Source organism: Garra rufa, chromosome 3 (genome assembly GCF_049309525.1).
Source record: "Garra rufa chromosome 3, GarRuf1.0, whole genome shotgun sequence".
Lineage (NCBI taxonomy): Eukaryota > Metazoa > Chordata > Actinopteri > Cypriniformes > Cyprinidae > Garra > Garra rufa.
In genome coordinates, this window is record NC_133363.1 from 32,273,931 (window position 1) to 32,296,539 (window position 22,609).

Below are 22,609 nucleotides of genomic sequence, written 5' to 3' on the forward strand. Positions count from 1 at the left end.
GAGCAGGGGGTTTTCTTCATTCAGACAGAATGAGTGTATTTGGGAACAGTTAAGAACATGGAAACTCAGTTTCTATGGGAACTCAAAACAAACGGGGAAATGTTTTCCTCTTTAGTTCATCCTGCTGAACCGTTCTACCAAATAACTCACATCTGTCTTTGTGACACCAGCCTAAGAAAACACAAATGTTGTTCTCATATCAAAAGTGAAAGTTGCAGCAGAAGGCCGAAAGTCAACATGTAAAGAAACTAATCCAAATGGATCAAGCAAATGGACAGACGGGGGAGGGGTTAGAGAGAGAGCAAAAAGAGAGCAAAAGAGAAAGTTCGGTCATTTGTATAATACTTCACATCTTATTATCTGCTTGAGCAGTGAAATGTTGTCTACATATTTATATATACAGTAGTCAACATTTGAAGTGGATCAAAAATGCTTACCAAAGTTGTCCTAAGACAAGAACGGGTATTGTTTTTTTGTTATAGGACAACTTTGATGAAAGGTTTTGATCCACTTCAAATGTTGACTACTGTATTTACTTCTAAAAGTGCATTGTCAATGCATAAACAAGTGCGTAGTAACCTACTGTAAATTATCATGATTAAAGACTCTACATTTACAAGTTTTTACATGTCCAATGTTTGTTCCAAGCTGCTGCAACAATTTGGCTTGTTGACAGATCATTATTAAGAGTAATATTTAGAAGTTACTTAGTAACTGTGTCTAACAAATATACAAACATGACATTGGTAGGGGAATGGGTTAAAGGCTTCCCCTTGCTCTGTATCAAACATCTTACGTCACAGCAACAGTTGAGCAGCGAAACTGCAACAGACTGTAAATTGAGGGGGAGAGAGAGAGAGGCAAGAGAATTTGTCTTGAGAGAGAGTGGGAGAGGAAAGACAGAAAGACCGGGGGGTTCTAATCACGGGCCTCATGTTGCAGGAGCTCATTTGACACAACAGAAGTCTTGGCAGAAGAATGCTCTTTCCCACAGGCCAGCTGGCTGTGAACGCAGGGATATGGATGTCCCCTATATGTGGATGCCATGCTGGTTCGCTCCCTATCTTTCTTTATCTTCTTCAGCTTTTAAGCACTGGAGCATCTTGGCCCAATGGTAAGAGTTTTGCAAGACCTTTCAAGAGTAATGGCTGTGTTTGTCTGACACAGACACTGTTATTGCAGTGAACTGTAATTTAAATACCACAGCCACTGCAAAAGTTTATATGACTGTATGTTTAGTCCTTTCACACCACTTAATGTTATTCTGCAGGTTACTGTACATTCCATTAAAGTGCATATGCTTTAAAGATCAGCAGTAGATGAGTGTTCCTTAAGTCCTAGTTGACTTTTTTCTGAGACTTGCTGAAAATTGTAAATCAGTTGCTTGTGAATTTAAGAGAGTTCTTTGCCATTGTTCAAAATACTGTATATAGAGGTTTAATTCATGGTCAGTTCTGTTTAGTGTTTTAAACCTGAATGCATGTGTTTGACGTCCATAAATCTCTTTGGACATTTTCTCACAAATGGGAAAAACAGACGTCAGATAAATGCGCCAGGAAATGACTATAGGAATTTTTTTGTAAACTCAAAGATAGCAAGACACAGATGGGAATCTTGCTGCCACAAAAACTGAAGCAGTGGGGTAGTTTATAATTATAGCACTGTTGCACAATTATCACTGTCACTCATCTTTCATCTATATTATGGTCACAGCTAAACTTTTGAGGGGCAATGAAAGCCCACAGACTATAATTACAAGACTGGTAATCAGATCTATGACAAAAGCATGACTTGAACCTGCCAGGACACGGTTGAGAACTTAAATGAATAGTTCACACTTAAAATGCAAATTTGCTGACTATGTATTTACCTCAGCCCATTTAAGATATCTACCTGATCTCAGGACGAAAACGTACCTGTGGGAACTTTTTCGCAAGATGTGAAATATGTACCATATCACTGCAGTTTCCAACATGAACACTAGAGGCAGTAAAACATCAAGCACTTGTAATCGTTTTTGTACACAGCTATGATTGCAGCTCCACATGTTTCACTTTCCGGATGTAACAAGCTTGCTCGGTAGCTCAGCTGGCACGGAATTGGCCTTAGGATGCGGGATTCTTGAGTTCACTTTAGTTCATACTATCGGGTGCAATGGCTCCTCTGTAGTGAATGGCTGCTGTAGGAGTGAAAGTTCAAACAGCTGATAAAAACTAATAACCCACAATAGTTTGCCATAACCATCCAGACCTAATGGTTAATGGTAAACAAACTTGACTTGCTGTCCTCAATGGAAGCAGAGTTCCCACTCTTTCATGGACATGGACTTTTAAGGACATTTTTAAGCACCATTTATTTTCTATCAAGCACCTATCAAATTCACACCCCAGCATATGTAGCTTACTGTACTGAACATTTCACTTGAACTTAACATTTACATTAAAAAAATGTCAGAGTAATAATGATGCTTTGAATAGGTTTCATAAATCAAGACTGTTTTAAACAGTCATGTTCAAAGGAATTTAATAAAATCCATTAAATTCAATACGGGTAATATTCAAATGCAATTATTCAAATGCATTAAACTGTTTTTTTATGTAGTTCTTGTACAAGATTTAAATGTATATATATGTGCTTTGAAGTCTTGTTCTGAATCAAATGATTTGCGATCTGACTGGAGTGCTTCAAAGCAGTGAATCACTTTGTGATGCAGTGGTTTACTGATTCGGAGTTTCAAAAAGCTCAGTTGATACTGTTCTTTGCTCGCTTTCTCAAATTATTCTTTGTTTGAAATGAAATCATTACAATTAATAGGGCTAACTTACTATGTTTTTTTATTAAATTGAGATCAAGTTAGACACATTTTAAGTCATATTAAAAACATTTCATGACATGACACTCCTTATCTGGTACTTGCCTAAAAAGATGGGTGTATAATGTGTGTTGTTAACAGATAACACTAACATTAGGTACCTAGGCTATAGCCTTACTGGAGTACGGTCAACCTCCGCCTATGGAGAGTGAAAAACATTTTTTAAAAGCACCCCCCCCCCCTCCAACATTAGAATGTTTGCGGTAACGGAGCACACACATTGTGGGAATGTCGGGAGGTAATGGTCAGAAATTCTGCGGGAGCGGGCTTAAGAAATCTGTCCCACACAGGGCTCAAGGCTGCGCAAGTGTTTTTTTCTCGCCACCCCATCTCCACCCCAAAAGCATTAGTGCTGTTTCATTCTGGTTTTGACAGCATCACACATAAGACAATTTTTAAAATAGCACCGTAAACAAAAATTATTTTAAAATTTAATTCAAGCACTTTCAAGGACCTATGTTTGTTTTTAAGTATTTCCAGGCCTTGAATCCATATGTCTGAAATTCAAGTACTTTCAAGAAGCGTGGGAACCCTGTGGAAGCTTAAACCCAAGTTCAACCCCTCCATTAAAGGTACTACATCAAGGGAGAATAACAGAAATAGAGGGGGAGATGGGGAGGTGGAGGGATGCTGGAAGAATTGACACTGGTATGGTGCAGTGGTTGCTGCTTATATAGGCTTGTAATGATGATTGACAGGACTGAATGATTAGGCTCCTCTCAAACATAACTTTGAGAATTCATTTAATCTACATGACTCTTAAATTCTTCAAGTCTATCAATTAACATCTTGTGAATAAACAAATTCATCAAGGCGATTTAACTTTAAATCTCTGCGAGTCTGTGACCTATAATAATGCTTCCTCCAGTGAGAATGTTAATCCTCTGTTGTCCTTTCACTTTAAAATCCACCAACGTATTTGTTTAGAACTGTTTTCACTTTCAAACAGTGCTTGATCTGTGCATATTTCTTTTCCAATCCAGTTTTTTACTGCAGAAATCAGTATTATGGATTATGGACACCGTTTTAAAGTTTTAAAAACATCTTGATAGGTTTGTTTATAAACACATTAAATGATGTTAAATGATGGACTGGAGTTGTGTGGATTACTATAGAGCAATGGTCTCAAACACAATTCTTGGAGGGCCACAGCTCAGCACAGTTTTGCACCAATTAAACACAACTGATCCAGCTAATCAAGGGCTTCAGAATTAGTAGGAACTTCCAAGCAGATATTGAAGCTGAAATTTAATTTGAGACCACTACTATAGAGGGTTTGCACTTACATCACAGGTTGGTCAGTTCTAACCGGCATGCATCTTGCGTTGATCACCGGTGATCGATTCTGCACAGATTTTGCCAAAGACTATAGAATACCCAAGACGTGTCACTCGTATAGTTTTGAATGGGAAAAAATGCAACGTTCATTATGGCCGCGAAGCCATAAAGACGTAAACATAAAGGCTTCTTAGTGAAAGAGCCAATCGTTGATTAGTAAAGTCAGTGCGTCACTGCAGCTGCCGTTAGAAGTCCCGGTTGCTATAGAAACAATCGACGCTCTAAGACGTTCGCTCAGTACTGCGCATGCGCACTGGCTCATTTAGCCTGAAAAATAAGCGTTTTTTAACGCTATTGGAGCACAAGGAATCATATTTATGAGGCAGTTCTTGTTGGATTTCATTGGAGATTTAAAATATGAAATTTAATCCTAAGCTTGGTGAACAGTTTTGGAGAAATTGATGTTTCCCCGTTCAAACAGATAGGAGCTGCACTTGCCTGCCCGAGTAGCGTTTCAAAGATGGCCGCCGAGTGACATGACTTGCCTTAAAGGGACTTTGATTTTGCTCATCTCAAACGAGCCTATTCTTATTCAAAAAGATACGCCTGAGCATTAGCATGACGTAATCGGTCACGAGACACACAAAAGCCAATAGAATTTCACAACCAAGGCTGACGTAATGCTTCTGCTGTCTGGCGGCATTTTTTTAATTCGCGCACGGACTGCGGCAAACAGGATGAGCTTTACAGCGGACGGAGCAGCGATCGCGTCTGTTCCTCTCACAAATCAATCGTTTTGCCTCGGAAGACTTGGAATATTCATCTTTTTTAAATAAACTGTGACTGTAGTTGTATCTGCCTGTTATATCAGTGTTTTATTGACAAATGGTTAGGTTTAGGGGCAGGGGTTGGGTTACGTGCTCGTAAATGTGTAAATAGTGTAATATAAATAAAACTGTTGTGACTGTTTGCATTGAAAAATCACACCCCAATACATATGCAATAATGGCAATATTATTACCCAATATATCATTTAATTATGACGATAAAATTCACAGTGCCTTTCGCGTCAGCTTATTGACGCTAAGGGTTTCTTATTTAAAGCAGTGGAGGACCCTGCACGTCCAAAAATGACGCTGAAGGGGTACCCTGTGGCTCAAAATGTGATGCCAAAGGGTCCTGACCAAACGTCAATATGTGACGACTTGGGAGTGAGACCGTGTTGGCCTAAACCACAGAAAAAATGTGTGGAATCTGCTAAATCATATAGAGAAGGATTTAGTAAGCAGGAAAGGGTGCTAAAACTAAAGTTAATAGGTGGTAAAAATACATACGAGCAGTATTAATTAAGATATCAGCCTAATATTTTACCTACCTGACCGGAAATGATAAGAACAAACACGAATGTTGTCAAGATTCTTGCCCTGGAAATCCTGGTTCAGTTTGGCCAACCACAAATGCCTTTTGATCCTCAGACAGTTTCTTGCACTCCATGATTTGTTATAACTTTTGGCAGTCTGTAGTACTTCAAATGTTCTTCCTGGTCCAACCGATTAGTACAGCCCAAAACATGACAATAATGAATCATTTTCAGCAGTAAAAATCAGCAAAATATGCGAGTTTCATTTGGTTCTGTGGCACTGTTTACGTTCAGTGCCGCCAATATGGCCGGTTGATTATGCGCCATGAAAACACTCTATTGTGATATTTTTATCAGCTGTTTAAACTCTAATTCTGACGGCACCCATTCACTGCAGAGGAACCGTTGGTGAGCAAGTTATGTAATGCTACATTTCAATTCTGTTTTGATTAAAAAAAAACTTATTTACATCTTGGATGGCCTGATGGTAAGTACATTTTTAGCAAATTTCAGTGTGGGTGAACTATCCCTTTAAAGATTTGTAACAGCTTTGTAACATTTGATATTTCTCTGCCACAATATTCCTTCACGAACCATCACATCAGCTTTCGCTGACTGTAAAAAATAATGATTTTTTTTCCTGACTGAATTGGAAGAAAAATTGACCTACTTTTCCTCTAAAATACCAAATGGAACACTTTATCTGAAGAAGGCACTATTCACTTAACATACGTCACATGAATTCTAGAAAACCATGCAAGGCATTACATCTCTGACTTGTAGTCGGCTTGATTTAGTTTATAGGTCGCAGGAGGATAAGTGTCCCGGCCCACAGTGGAACGCCATGTGCCGTACCTGCTGTGAGTATGAGCAGATTTCATGTAAGTGCCCATCTCAGGGAACGAAAGTGGGCTACGCTGTACCCTGCTGTCGAAACGTTCTGGATGAGTGTGACCCCTGCATCCTTCACCAGGGTAAGAGGGAACATAACTTTGTTATAAGTTCTGAACTTTAGATAACCTGCAAGTGTATTTTTTCAACTTGAGCAGTTCACAGTATGGATTTATATTGCATACACGTGTTAAATAGGTTTTAAAAAAAATATATGAGCATTCAGCATAATTCATTTGCCTATTAGTTATTTATGCTTGCCATTTGCAGTTTTCATAAACTTATAATTTCTGTATCTACTAAGGTTGCAACATTTTTGACAACTGCAAGACTTGCAACAATGGCACCTGGCAGGCCAAGGATGATTTCTACATCAGAGGCAGGTACTGCACATCATGTCGTCGTGGCTGGTCTGGTGGAGACTGTCTCAGTGAGTCTTTTCATCTTCCCTACACCTTTTAATACATGGCATTTAACTTAATTGCTTTTTATTGTCACAAATATATAAATAATTTTAGATACACATTTTTTTTAGCATGTGGAGAAGTTATACAGAGACCACATGGTCATGTGACTTTAGAAGGTTATCCAATCAATGCCAAATGTGAATGGACACTACAAGTTGGCAGAGGAGCAACAATGGAAGTCAGGTATCAATGCTACAAAGCTGATAATAATAATTCTTAGTTTAATCATTTCTCAATTGAATTAGCTTGAAGAATTTCTTATATTGCAAATGTTTTCTCAATACAATCTCTCAATGTTCACATGTGTTCAGGTTCTCAACTATTAGTCTGGAATCTGACCATAGTTGTCGATATGACTATGTAGAGGTGCGGGATGGAGACAGTCCAAAGTCGCCTGTGATTGGCAGATACTGTGGGGATGAAAGCCCTTCACCAATCAGAAGTTCTGGAAATTCGCTGCATATTCGTTTTGTGTCTGATGGATACAACAACTATGATGGGTTTTTTGCTACATTCCAGGAAGTCTCAGGTACAATCTCAAACAATTATTTTCCTTTATTTATTATAAATTATTTATATTATTTATTTAGGTTTTATTTATTATTTTATTTAGTATATTTTATTAGCAGTTCAATCATTTATAATAATTTGGTTATCAGATCCTGATAAAAATAATTTTATTTGTAAATGTATTTGTAAATGTTTTATTTGTATAATTTTGCATTTATTTGATATTTTTTAGGTATATTTTATTATCTATTTATCTGTGAGGATATTTTATTAGCAGTTCAATGATTTATAATAATTTAGTTATCAGATCCTAAAGCATACAGTTTACTTTATTAATTTATCTTACATTTAATTAATTAATTAATGTTTTTTATTGCATTATTTATTGTATTTATAATTTTATTTTTACATTTATTTATTTTATTTTGTATATATTATATTAGCAGTTCAATAATTTATAATAATTTAGTTATCAGATCCTGAAGCATACAGCTTAATTAATTAATTAATTGGTGTTTTATTTAAATTTATTTTTATTAGTACATTTTAATTGATTATTTATTTAAGAATATTTAATTTTTATTTTTATAAGTACAGTTAATTTAGTATTTTTGTAATTTTTATGTGCATTTTATTTATTTACATATTTTAATATACTGAATTAGCAGTTCAATCATTTTAATAATTTGGTTATCAGATCATGAAGCATACATCTTAGTTAATCAATTAGCATTTTATTTCAGTTGTATTTTTATATTTATATTAGTACATTTTATATATTATTTTTTTATTTTAATATATTAGATTAGCAGTTTAATCATTTTAATAATTTGGTTATAAGATCCTGATAAAAATAATTTTATTTGTACTAGGGGTGGGCATAGATTAATTTTTTTAATCTAGATTAATCTAGATTAAATCTTGGAATTAATCTAGATTAATCTAGATTAAAATGGCTAATTTGAATTCTGCTGAAGGCAATCAGAATATGCGTGCTACCCAAATAATGGAGGAATGACTAAAAGTAAGTATTCCAGAACGGGCCAGGTGGCGCATTAGACCAGGCGCTCATCTCCTGTTTCCAAAATGCATCACAAACTGCTTGACAATTGCATTTACAACATAAGTACCTATACAAACTTGTGTAACCAAGTACTTCTGCGCAAAAGGCTGCACGACGTGCACGTTGCCGTTAAATACAGACGCGCACGGGAAAGAATAGCCTATCTGCGTGCATAGTCTTCGATTAAACTGCGTTGCTTTTAGAAGCGTCAATTCAGTTGTTGCATATAGTTTAATGTCTTTATTTCGGGATTATCAAAGTAAATTATAACTCAAACTTGAGATTTTACTGGGGCACAGCAGATTTTCACTGGGGCGCGTGCCCCAGTAAAAAGGGTCTAGCAACTCACCTGCCCTGAAGCGGCTTCATAACTGCATTAGACGGTGGGCCGAGTGGAGATTTCGTGTTTTCAAACGATCTGTGGTGAGGGATAACCCAGTTTTTTATATGTAACCGCTACGCTTTTCAACAAAGTAAATAAAAATTGTTGCCACTCACACACTTTGTCCATTACTATAATATCGATAACTTTCTCTAGGTTATTTTCCCGGCGAATAGCGCAAGCAACTACGTGCGGGGTCCGACCTGCATGACGTATTTGATGCCTTCATCCAATAGCGTACATGGAAAGTGTCGGTGTTGGTGACGCGTTTGTGAACACACTGGCGCGCTTCGCGCCCAGGATTTAAGATTGTGTTATTTAAGATGAGAAATATTTTACCTAATTTTGCTACATATTCAGTTTGACACAAAATGAGTACGTAGAGGTAACGTTATCCATTTGTACTGTTTTTATTTTATGTAATCACCTTTTGTCATACGAGGTCCTGTCATTTATTTGTAATCTTTAATAAATACACCCTTCTGATTTAACACATTTGACAATGGTATTGCTTGGAAACACAACGTCATGAAAAACGAGACAGACAATACTCTTTTTCCGCCCATGTTTACTTGGAAGAAATGGCAAAACATGAAGTGCTGTATGCATATATTTGAGGGAAGTGGTGGACCCACCATTCCCTTCACAGACATAAGTTGGGAGAAATTTATTAAATCAGTGTTTCTGTGGAAAGACCTTGAGGGCAGAGAAGGTATCATTGCAGAAGAGGCAGTACAGTCGTACAAGTTACACAGCCATGAACCTACAAACCAGTTAGTCAAACCAGCTAACACTGGCTACCACAGGGAGTGCTACAGCCATTTCACAAATATCACGAAGATAAAACGAGCACAAAGGAGAAGAGAGAAGGCAGTATTAGTTGAAGAAACTGCAAAGGAAGGTTGGTATTATATTGTATAGACAGGCGGTGCAGTATTAGACACAGTACAGGTCTAAAGTTTGGAAACATTACTATTTTTAATGTTTTTGAAAGAAGTTTCTTCTGCTCATCAAGCCTGCATTTATTTGTTAAAAAAAATACAGAAAAAAATGTAACATTGTTATATATTATTACAATTTAAAATGATTGATTTTCAATTTATTATACTTTAAATTATTTCTGTGATTTAAAGCTGAATTTTTAGGATCATTATCACATGATCATTTAGAAATCATTCTAATATGATTCATTATCAAAGTTGGAAACAGTTCTGCTGCTATAAAATCAATACTTTTATTCAACAAGGATGTGTTCAATTGATAAAAAGTGATAGTAAAGATTTATATTATTAGAATTTTTTTATTTATTATTTTGAATAAATGCAGTTCTTTTTAACCTTTTATTCATCAAATATATTAGGCAGCAGAACTGTTTCCAACACTCATAATAAATCAGAATATTAGAATGATTTGTAAAGGATCATGTGATAGACTGGATGTCACATGTGACACTGAAGACTGGAGTAATTATGCTGAAAATTCAGCTTTGCATCACAGAAACAACTTTTTAAAGTATATTCAAATAGAAAACTATTATTTTAAATTGTAATAATATTTCACACTATTATTGTTTTTTCTGTATTTTTGATCAAATATATGCAGGCTTTATGAGCAGAAGAGACTTCTTTCAAAAACATTAAAAATAGTAATGTTTCCAAACTTTTGACCTGTACTGTACAGTGCAGTATGGACAGTAGTATACAGTTAAGATAGTATGGTTTACAATAATATAAATTAAATATATTATATATGAGCAAAATAGATATACAGTATGAACAACATATACAGATATATCTGTATATGTTGTTCATACTGTATATCTATTTTGCTCTTATATATAATATATTTAATTTATATTATTTTTTGTACTAATCTTATATTGTTACTGCAACTACACTGCACATATATGTGAAAAGGCCTAGCCCGAAAGTAAAATATGATAGTAAATATTAAATAGATATTAAATATGATATTCTACAACGGCTATGGCTACTACTAGTTCGCCAACTGAAACGTTACCCTACTAAAACGACACTAACGAGACGCTTACACACGTTTGAACAACACAGTGTACAAAACAAACATTTTATATAGATATCATATTCTAATTAAATGAATACTTCCAATCACACAATGAATGTCCTTGACGATGATCAATGCGCTGCTGCTTTTTTTTTTTTATTGCATTACTTGAACAATTAACATTCAATTCACAATGTATTACAATCATAAACACTGATTAATTTTTAGAAGAAAAAAAAAATTAAATGTGAAAAAAATTAACAATAATAAGAAAAAAAACAAGGGGATATACAAAATAATCATAACAAAGAGGAAGAGTTCAGTTTTTTTAAAATGGTTAAAGTTCTGATAGCTTTTCGGCTTGACAGTCCTTGAAGAGTTTCAAAATAATTTCTTAAGTCAATTTTGAAATGAGAAATACTGGGCTTAATTCCAGACCATTTACATTTGTGTATGTAAAACTTTCCCAATAATATAAGAAGATTTAACATAAAATTGTGACCGTTATCCATGTCTTTTTTATCACAAAAGAAAATAACATCTCTTTTACTTATATTAATTTTAGAACCACTCAACATTACAAGTAAACATTCAATGTCAATCCAGAAGTATTTCACATATATACATTCAAAAAAAAGATGCAAAATAGACTCAGCAGTTATTCCACAAAAAACACAAAATTCATCTAAATCATTTTTGAATCTCTTGAGAAACAGGTTAGTTGGATAAATCATGTGTATAATTTTAAAATAAGTTTCATTGACTTTGTTGGTGACACAAAATTTGTTATTATAGGTCCAAATCAGTTTCCAATTGATATTCTCAAAATGGTTATTCCAAAAGTATTTACATCGAAATGTTGCAGGACAATGAATCAAATATCTAAAAAGAGAATTATTGCATTTTTTATCTTTAATATTAATACCATTTAGTAAAATCTCTTTTTTGAAAGTTGACTGCATGGATTCATTACAACCTTGTAAAAGTCTCGTAAATCCCGCTGGTATTGCATCAATTACAATGCTATATTCACGAGGAGGGATTGGAATACCAAATTTCTTTAAAAATTCGCTATATGTAAGAAGATATCTTTCATTATTAAACAGCTGTGAAACCAACAGAATACCATTTTCAATCCAATTATTATAAAAAATGGTTTTGTTCTTATATTTAATATATTTATTATTCCATATTATCTGTCTATGGGGAGAAAAATTGTGTTTGTATATGCAATGCGCTGCTGCTGCTCGTGTCTGATAGCTAAATCATCCGTGTAACAGCTGTTCTAAATAAACTACATCTGATTGGTTAATAATAATCCCGTGTCAATATCTTGCCGCGCTATTGGCTCAACTGATATAGTAGGCAACCGCGTTTGCCTGCATATTTACGGGTCGCGAATTATGATTTCGTGGAAAATGTGCAATAAATGGGAGTGGCAACACTTTTCATATCGTTGAGAATAAAACAACCGTCCCAACTTTACAAATCCAGGTTCTCCCTCCATGGGGATCATCCATTTCGAAAAGTAAAGCAGATACGGACCCTCGGCCCACCGTCTACATCCATGTTTGCACATCTCATTTGATGTGGTAATTTCACAGAAGTTGAAGACTCGTTCTCGCCCCCTACAGTGCAATTCGACTAGGTATACGTCATCCGCGCTAAAATATCAAGGTGAAAGTCATCATATCTTGCGTAGTTTAGACCCAGCTCCCAACCCAACTTTGAGAATAGATTAGATAGATATTTTTTTTTAACGCCCGATAAGAGTCTCACGTTAACGCAGCACGTTAACGCCGATAACGGCCTACCACTAATTTGTACATTTTTTATTTGTAATTATTTATTATGTATTTATTTAATATTTTTTTAAGTATATTTTATTAGCAGTTCAATTATTTAAATGAAGCATACAATTTGCTTTATTTGTTTATCCTACATTTTTATTTATTTATTTACACATTGTAATTTTTTTGTATTTTATTTGTAATTTTCATTTATTTATTTGATTTATTTTGATTACTTTATTTAATTATAATTAATTAATTTTTATTGTATTTTTATATTTTTATTAATTTTATTTATTAGTACATTTAATTAATTAATATTTTTGAGTATATTTTATTAGCAGTTCAATGATTTATAATAATTTGGTTATCAGATCCTGAAGCATACAGCTTACTTTATTAATTATTCATTAATTAATTTAATTTTGAGTGTATTTTATTAGCAATTTATTTATTTATAATAATTTGGTTGGCAGATCATGAAGCATACAACTTGCTTTATTAATTTATCTTACATTTTTATTTATTTATTGTATTTTTTTGTATTCACTTTGTAATTCATTTATTTATTTAATTCATTTATTTATTTGATTTAATTGATTTAATTATAAATAATTAATTTTTTTTAATTGTATTTTCATTTTTTTGTTGTACATTTAATTAGTTAATTAATTTCGATTTTTGAGTATATTTTATTAGCAGTTCAATGATTTATAATAATTTGGTTATCAGATCCTGAAGCATACAGCTTACTTTATTTATTTATCTAATTAATAAATTAATGTAAATTAATTATTTATTAATTTTCATTTTGAGTGTATTTTATTTGCGTTTCATTCATTTATAATAACTTGGTTATCAAATCCTGAAGCACAGCTCTCTTCCTTTCCTAAACGCAGGTGTATGTTTTCTCTAATTTTATGGACCTCTTTGTATAGCTTTTTGTCATTCTTGCTGAGTGGGCTTCATGCATTCATGCTTACAGAGAGATTACTTTAAAACTCGTAAAATGTTGTTTAATTTTTAAGGCTTACATATTGCATCATAATATTTTACTGCCTTTCACAAGAACAAGCACCTTTCTGTGCAACCCCCAAGAAGCCTGCACACGGAGATCTCTTCCTGCGCTACAAGGAAGGTGACATCCTCACCTCGGTTCAGTATCTTTGCTATAAACCATACAAGCTCAAGGGAGCATCTCAGCGGGCATGCCTTCCCAATGGCACTTGGAATGGAAGTGCTCCTGTATGCATAAAGGGTACGCTGACACTTATGCAGTCATGACAACTACTTTCTGTATAACACCCTTTGAGACTGACAAAGCTGCTTACAATCAAAGTCAGGTATGCATGTATGCCTGGGAGTCATATTTCTTTGAACGCGAGATCACAGAACATCAGCTTTTATTGAGATTTTTCAGCATTTGGATGAAAAAGATATTTATTTTAAATGGAAACAATGCTCTAAAAATCTGTGTTGTTAGTAAAAAGGTTGTTGGATAAAATTTTAGTGACCTGTTCTACTATTTGAATTACAGAAGTGATCATAAAAGACTGTCCACCACCTCCACAACTCCACAATGGATACGCCACTGAGGTTTCAAGCTCTGATGGCAGAATAAAATATGTTGAATATTTCTGCAACAATACATATATTCTCAGTGGAGACTCAAAAAGAACATGCCAGAAGAATGGGACCTGGAGTGGCAGTCAGCCATTGTGTGTCAGAGGTACGTCTCTACTTCAAGTTTGAAACCAATTGACCCTTCGCAAAGACTCACCCCCCCTGTGTTACTGTTGCTACAGTTGTCAAAAGTTGCAGAATCTGCAACATGTTAATTATTTAACCCAAAAAAAAAAGATCATACAAAAATGCATGTTGCATTTTTTATTTAATACTGACCTGAATAAGATATTTTACATAAAAGACATTAACATATAGTCTACAAGAGAAAATAATAGTTGAATTTATAAAAATGACCCTGTTCAAAAGTTTTCATACACTTGATTCTTAATGCTGTGTTGTTACCTGAATGATCCACAGCTGTGTTCTTTTATTTAGTGATAGTTGTCCTGAACAGTTAAACTGCCCACTGTTCTTCAGAAAGTCCTTCAGGTCCCACAAATTCTTTGGTTTTTGAGCATTTGTGTGTAGTTAAGTCCTTTCCAACAATGACACTAGGATTTTGAGATCCATCTTTTCACACTGAGGACAACTGAGGGACTCATATGCAACTATTACAGAAGGTTCAAACACTCGCTGATGCTCTAGAAGGAAACACAATGCATTAAGAGTCAGGGAGTGAAAAATTTTAGAATTTGAAGATAAGGTTAAATTTTACTTATTTTGTCTTCTGGAAAACATGTAAGTAGCTTCTAAAGGCCAACACTAAATAAAAAAAAAATGATATTTAGGCAAAATAGAATCCTCATTCTGTTTAAAAGTTTCCACCCCTGGCTTTTTGTTTCATTCTGAAGCATCTGTGAGCATTTGAACCTTCTGTTTAGTGAACAATTATCACAAAAAAACAAAACCACAGCTGTGGATCATTAAGGTAACATACAGTATTAAGAATCAAGTGTATGCTAAACTTTTGAAAAGGGTAATTTTTATAAATTCATCTATTATTTTGTCTTGTGGACTATATGTTATATATCTATAATATCTTATTCAGATCACTACTAAATAAAAAACATCATGCAATTTGTATGATCCCTATTATTTTGGTAAAATAATTAAGATTTTGCAGATTCTGCAAGGTGTAAACTTTTGACTTCATCTGTATGCCACACATAAAAATACTTCGCATAGCAAAGGGGAAACTGACAACATGCCGACAGAGCAGATTACTTTAGGTATGAAACTAAAGCAAAATGCCGTTTTGTGGCTCTTTATTGTATCGTGACAGAGCCTCAGCCTCAGTTCAAGCAACACGTGAACCGGTCATCTCTTCCTCTTTACTATTTACAGAATAAATTAAACATGAATTTACAGGTAAAGGTACCTTGTTTTAACTGCGGAAAGACGTCAATACACACCATTTTTCACTCCAAATTCAACTCCACCGATGTAAGGTTAATCTGATCTCACATCTGCAAAATGGAAGATTCTGCGTTGTGATTGGTCAAATCGCCTGTCACTCAAACTCCGCAAACGGTAAATTATAAAAAACTAATTGTAAACACACTGTGGATTTGAACACCTAATCTGTTTTACAGCTTGTAGAGAACCTAAAGTTTCAAAACTTGTGCGGCAGAAGGTTTTGAAAAACCAACCACCTTCCAGGTAGACGTTTTTACATTTCTTTGTGACAGTGTGGTATTAAACTCGTAAAGTTGGATCCTCATTTTATCCCTGTTAATGCTAGGAAAAGTCCAGTTCACAAGCTGTACTCGGCATCCATTCAAAGAGGGACTGAAGCAGACACACTGGAGAAAGCCTTTCCTGTTTTTGGAGACTTGCCACCAACTTTCCACCATGTGTACACCAGCATAGAATATGAGTGTGTTTCAGCGCTTTACAAGCATTCTGGTAGTCCACGCCGCACATGCCTAAAGACTGGAAAGTGGAGTGGTCGTCATTTCTCCTGTTCACCAGGTGGGGGAAGCACTGACACATTTACAGCATGTTGTGGATCCTGTTTTCTTATTTACAAATACAGTCAAACCAAAATCTATTCAGACACCTTCAACATTTCTTACATTATCCCAGCTTATTCGCTATTTATTAGAAAGTGGCAATAAAATATAAAAATAATCTTGATAATGTCAGATCTTTGACAGAAAGGCATGTAATGGATTATAATCAACCAAAAATTTAGACAACTGTTTATGACAATATTTACACATCTATCAATACTTTGTTGACCAATTACCAAGAAATACTAAATTCTGTTCAGTCTGTGGTGTAAAAAGGTTGCATTAGCCATTAAAGAAAAAACATGGTCAGGTCCAAGTGTCGGAATAATTTTTGGTCACAGATTTTGATCAATTTTACTGGTATTGTATAAAGAATTTGTGTGTATAACATGTCACAGTTTACTATTTTGCTATCCTCACATACAAAAATCAACTATAGTGTCCTGCACTCATTAGTAAAAAAATATAAAAAATGATCTGGTGTCTGAATAATTTTTGGTTTGGCTGTATTCTGTGCACTAATAACCCTGAGAGCTATAGGCTGACAAAGCAGACTTACATTATAATTCCAATAATCGGTAACACCCATATTAAAATGTTTTTTAAGATCTTTTTTATTATTATTTAATGATAGTAATAATTATTTTATTTTCAAAGCTAGCACTTATTAATAATCTAATATAATTAGACATTTGTGCCAGACCTCACTCACTCACTCACTCACTCACTCACTCACTCACAGAACTGCCATTGATTCTCTTCCAGTATGTGGTAAATTGCCAGCTGCCAGCCCCCAAAATTTCACAGAGATTCACTGGCCATGGCATGCTGCCATATACACCCGTCTGTACAATGACAGCCCTTTTATGGCAAGGACCAAAAGACGGGGAGACACATTTGCTGTAGATGAGGAAGATGAGGGAGAAGAAGATAAAGAATGGATTACGAAGGACCAGAGATGGCAGCTCGTCTGCAGCGGGGCTCTGGTCAACCAGCACTGGGTCGTAGTGGCCGCTCATTGTGTGACGGAGCCCGGACGGACTGAAGCGCTTGGTTTAGATGATCTAAATGTAGTGATGGGAAAACATTACCTCAAAGATGTTAGAGAAAACAAGAGAGTACAGCACATACAGGTAAGAGCTTCCAGACTGCAGTGAAAGTAAAATATGTCTTGGATTAGTTCACTCCAGAATTCAAATTTCCTGATGATTGACTCATGTCTTTATTTAGCCGAAAAAAGAAATGAAGGTTTCTGAGGAAAATACTCCAGGATTTTTCTCCATATAGTGGACTTCAAAGGAAATCAACAGGTTGAAGGTCCAAACTTCAGTTTCAATGCAGCTTCAAATGGCTATACATGATCTCAGACAAAAAAAAAAAAAAGGTCTTATCTAGCGAAATGATTGGTCATTTTCTAAAAAAATACAAATTTCAGGGTTCGTACCGGTGCTTGAATTCCTTGAAAATGCTTGAATTTTAATGTAGTGTTTTCAAGGTTTGAAAAATGCTTGGATTTTGGATGAAGTGCTTGAAAGTGCTTGAATATGCAGTTGCATCAGTTTCATATTAATTCGCTTTCATACTAAATAGTTATTTTTTTGTTAGGCTTATAATATGTAAAAGAAAAGAAAAAAACAAACAGCTCCGCTGGAGTCTGCAGGTGTGGCTGTAGCGTGATCCGCCGGCCTTTCTTGATGCGCGCCCTCTGATGGAACAGAGCGGGAGATAAAACATGCCGGGAGGTTGTTGCATCAGTCCACGATGGCTTGAAAATAGTCTCGCGTAGCCAGACCTTCAGACTGACGGCTGAAGGTCTGGAATTCATGGCAGCGTTCATTGGCCAAGTCCCGCCCATAAGACCGTTTGATCGACATGTCAAACCACCAATCACAGTTTGTTTCGTTCAGCATCACGTTTCGGTGCGTGGAAATGCCTCCACAACAACAGACTGGCGTGCAACAAGTCAGTCATTGAAATAACCAGCATTGAAAGATAACGAATAAGAGGGAGCACAAGCAGTAAGTCAGTAATTTGTTCCCGAACGTCGCAAATGTGTATAACAACAATGGCGTCTGCATAAGCACCTTTTAGCAAAACGCCGAGTAAATCAGTCTGCGCTTTGTTTCCCGGCGGACCGAAAATAAAGTCCCGGAAATCCGGTCAAATTCAACTAATCAGATGATGACTTCGACATTCCTGAAGTGTTTCGAGTTAAGTGTACCATATGCATCAGACGTTTAGCCAACGTTCCTTGGGCGTGACGTCTGAGGCTGAGACTAGCTTGAAAACGACAAATACGAATTATGTTTAAAACGAGAATTTGGGGCTCGCAAAGTCGCCAGCCCGACGTCCCGGGCTATTGTGTTTTCCAGTCGGGCTACCAAAATGTTTCACTGGACTATTACAAAGTAGAGAGCTCCTGCGGGTCCTTAAAAACTCCTCCATTTAGTTATATCAAATTTAAGGCCATAAAAAGTTTTAAATATATTAAATCGTATAAGAAAAGGCTTAATTATAAGTTTAAGAGGTCTTACAGTTGGGGACTGAAAGACGAGAGTCGAGATAGGGATGGATTAAACTTCAAAAGGCAATGATGTCACGGAATAAATATGCATACTGCAGGTTTCAAAGTCAAAACGCGGCACGGATGTCTTTATATGAATGTTTCTGAAGGAAACCGACTATCCTCAGAAACGTGTGTTTGGCATTTTCATTTCATGCCTGATGAAACAGCGTTTAATAATGCTTGATATTTAAAAATTGTGCAGATACACTGTAAATAGTGAAAAAAAAATAATTCCTTGATATTTGTTGTCATTTGTGAAATACACATTTAATAGCACAATAACATCTGATGTAAAATGAAGAACTCATGTATGAGAATATGTAATTTACCACAGTGCTGGAAAATTTTGAAATGCACCTTGAAAGTGCTTGAATTTTACTTTGGAAAATGTGTAAGAACCCTGAAATTTATATTCTTTTTAACTACAAATGCTCATCTTGGACAAGTTTTGCGATGCGTGTGCGCGACATTATGTAATCATGTTAGAAAGATCACGCATTGTTAGTTCTTCATCTGTACTTTGGGTTAAAAAGGTAGGGTAGGGCAAAACCCCATCTGATTTTCTCCTCCAACTTCATAAACATCCGACACTGTTGTTTTACTTTTTTTGGTAAAGGGTGTTTCAACTTCTTTGCATGTTCGCTTTGTAAACACTGGGTCGATACTTTCACCTATGTCACAAATGACCTTTCCAACATTACTGCATGAAGCCGTGGATGTAGAGCTAGTGCGGGATGAGCATTTGTGGTTAAAAATATATACATTTTATATTTTTTTGTTAGAAAATGACCAATTGTTTTGCAAGATATGATCATTATTCCTCGACTGGGATCATGTAGAGCCTTTTAGCCTCGTTCAGACTGTCAGCCCAAATCCGATTTTGTCTAGATCTGGATGGAATCAGATTTGAATAACTGACTGTCCACACAGTCATATCGCAACTGTTCAAATCCGATTTGTGTGTCCATAAACTTTCTTTCGTTTTACGGAATGTGCGTTGGTTTCTATGGCAATGCCGTTGCGTTATTATGCCAACGCTAAAAACAATAACAGCATTACAGTTTGCAATATAGATGCTGTCTTGCGATATGACAACGTTGCCGTCGCGCTGGATTATATTTCGTCTTCTAAAGCAGCGGCAGAAACGCAGGAAGCTGGAATGTGCGACTTTATTCTGTGCTGCCGTCTCTGCTGGTATCAAAACTCAAAGAGGTGCGTATACTAGCTGTATATTGTCTTTTCCCGCTTGATTTGCAGTTCGCAACAACACAAGCTTGTTTCTGCAAAGACTTTTGTTATGTTTTCCACAAAAACGTCTGACGTGTTTACGTTTTATGTGGCATGAAAACGTGAAAAAGCAGAAATCCGATTTGAATAGGATTCTAAACCACATACGAATGAAGCTCGAAACGGATTTGACCAAATCAGATTTCATGTAGTTCGTTGCTGTTCAGACTACCTAAATATGATCGGATTTCAATCGGATTTGCATACAAATCGGATTTGGGCTGACAGTCTGAACGAGGCTGAAGCTGCATTGAAACTGCAGTTTGGACCTGTTGATCCACATTGAAGTCTACTATATGGAGAAAAATCCTGGAATTAATTCTTTTTTGACTAAAAAAAGAAATACATGAACATCTCGGATAACATAGGGCTGATTAAATTATTTTCTTAAATTATTATCAGAATTTTAATTCTGGAGTGAACTAATCCTTTAGGTTAAATCACTTCAGTTACTCTAAATTATCAATGTAATTCAAACATGCAACATTTTTAAAAATGGATATACTGTATCTGTTTGTGAAATCCAAACATATTTATTGTTATATTTCTTGGAAAGCCCAAATCCACACTGAGGATACTGCAGCCTAAATATACGCATTAAAACTCAAGGCACATTCTTATCGATAATCTATGATTAGGCTTTGCCAGGTAGTCTGTAGGATTATTTGCCTCTCAAACCAACCAGCCTCTTTCAGTTCAACTCTTTCATCATCTCTGTTCCCACACAGGTTGCTCAGATCTTGATCCATCCGAACTACGACCCACACGTCTTAGACTCTGACCTAGCCATATTGAAGCTGTCGGACAAAGCTCGAATCAGTGAATACGTGTCCCCTGTGTGCTTGCCGCATCTGCAGGGTGGAGAGGTCACTGCAAAGCAGGCCTTCCTCACTGGCTGGCCCGTAGCAGGCCAACAGAGGGCAGACACAGACTCAAAGGCGACCCGGTCTGGACTGATTGAATTAGCCGATGTGGTGAAGTGCGAAAGGCAATTTAGAAGGTACGGGGTACCGATCAGTATGAGTGACAACATGCTATGTGGACGGCAACATCCACTCAGCATGTCCATGATCTGCCCTTCTGAAACTGGAGGAATTATTCTTTCACCCTCTGCTGATTCCCAACCCCCTTTTGGGCTGGAGTCTTTTCACCCCAGCAGATCAGAAGATGCTGATTCTCATCATTCTTGGGAACTGCTGGGCCTAGTGAGCTTCGGATATGATCTGCAGGGCTGTAGTCCAGATTTGTACACCGTCTACACACGGGTAGCAAACTTTAAGAACTGGATTGAAAAGAACATTACATAGAGCTTTAAACCAAATATTAAAGCACGATTGTCTGAATGGAATTTTCCATGTGAATGGGGAAAATAGAGATGATACGTGTTGCATTTGTCCTTTGAGATGAGTTTTTCTTTTTTGGCCAAAATCAAAAGAGGTCATTGATGGGAGAAAATGCAAAACTTGAGATTTCACAACTAGTTTATGGCCTTGCGTGTGTATGAGGATATGTGTTTGCATGGTAAAACGAAGAGGAAGCGTTCCATGTGAATTCAGTCACTGGGTGAGCAGGCCTTAGCTTGTCTTTGCTCTCTCTTCAAGATGTTTCACAATCCAATTTGCTCATACGTTTTCACAATCAATATGTATTTACTCTTGCCTTTAGTGCAGCCCTTGTTGACTTAAAAAGTGGGACAGTGTATTTATTATTCAAAATGCTTTTGAATAAATAACATTTTTAGAAACCCAATGTTGTATTTAGTGTTTTTATTAACAAATGTTCCCTTTTCCCCCCATTTTATCAGCTTTGTCCAAAGATTACAGTAAATTTACAAGGACAGCCCTCTTTTGGCTTCCTGAGGTTAAGTTTCCTCCTTAAGGACACACTGGTGATAACTCATGACTCATTCCTTACAGGAATCAAACCAGCAACCTAACTAGTGTTGACCACTGATGCTATTATAACTACTGTTCAAAAGTTTGGGTCAGTAAGATATTTTGTTTGATTGTTTGTTTTATTTTTCTGTTATGCTTACCTGTTCGATGAAAAAAGTAATTTTGCGAAATAATATTATTACTATTTAAAATAATTAGAATGTCATTTATTCCTTTGGTGGGAAATCTGAATTTTCAGCAGCCATTTCTTCAGTTTTCAGTGTCACATGATCCTTCAGAAATTATTATAAAATGCAAGTATTATAGAAATAATACAAAACCTAATATATATACAGTTGAGGTCAAACGTTTACATATACCTTGCAGAATCTGCAAAATTTTCATTATTTTACCAAAATTAAATGGAATCATACAAAATGCTCGTTATTTTTTTTTAGTACTGACCTAATTAATATACTTCACATAAAAGACATTTACATGTAGTCCACAAGAGAAATTAATAGTTAAATTTATAAAAAATGACCCTGTTCAAAAGTTTAAATACACTTGATTCTTAATACTGTGTTGTTACCTGAATGATCCACAGAT

At 35.6% G+C, this 22,609-nt stretch overlaps 1 protein-coding gene across 1 annotated transcript; it reads left to right on the forward strand.

Moving 5' to 3' along the window:
• Window positions 1-867: 867 nt before the first annotated feature.
• pamr1a (peptidase domain containing associated with muscle regeneration 1a) lies at window positions 868-21,866 on the forward strand. Its single transcript, XM_073836963.1, has 11 exons — window positions 868-1,114; window positions 6,308-6,484; window positions 6,706-6,831; window positions 6,937-7,051; window positions 7,180-7,397; window positions 13,705-13,893; window positions 14,173-14,364; window positions 15,854-15,920; window positions 16,003-16,232; window positions 17,039-17,406; window positions 20,855-21,866. The coding sequence occupies exons 1-11, from the start codon at window positions 979-981 to the stop codon at window positions 21,431-21,433; spliced, it is 2,397 nt and encodes a 798-aa protein (XP_073693064.1). The 5' UTR covers window positions 868-978; the 3' UTR covers window positions 21,434-21,866.
• Window positions 21,867-22,609: the final 743 nt, after the last annotated feature.

What these genes read in the sequence shown, in the direction of transcription:
- pamr1a (XM_073836963.1), top strand. Translation starts at nt 979, where the DNA reads ATGCTCTTTCCCACAGGCCAGCTGGCTGTGAACGCAGGGATATGGATG. An exon ending in TACATTCCAGGAAGTCTCAG is followed by an intron (nt 7,398 to 13,704) that starts GTACAATCTCAA and finishes GCCTTTCACAAG; the next exon opens with AACAAGCACCTTTCTGTGCA. An exon ending in AGAGAGTACAGCACATACAG is followed by an intron (nt 17,407 to 20,854) that starts GTAAGAGCTTCC and finishes GTTCCCACACAG; the next exon opens with GTTGCTCAGATCTTGATCCA.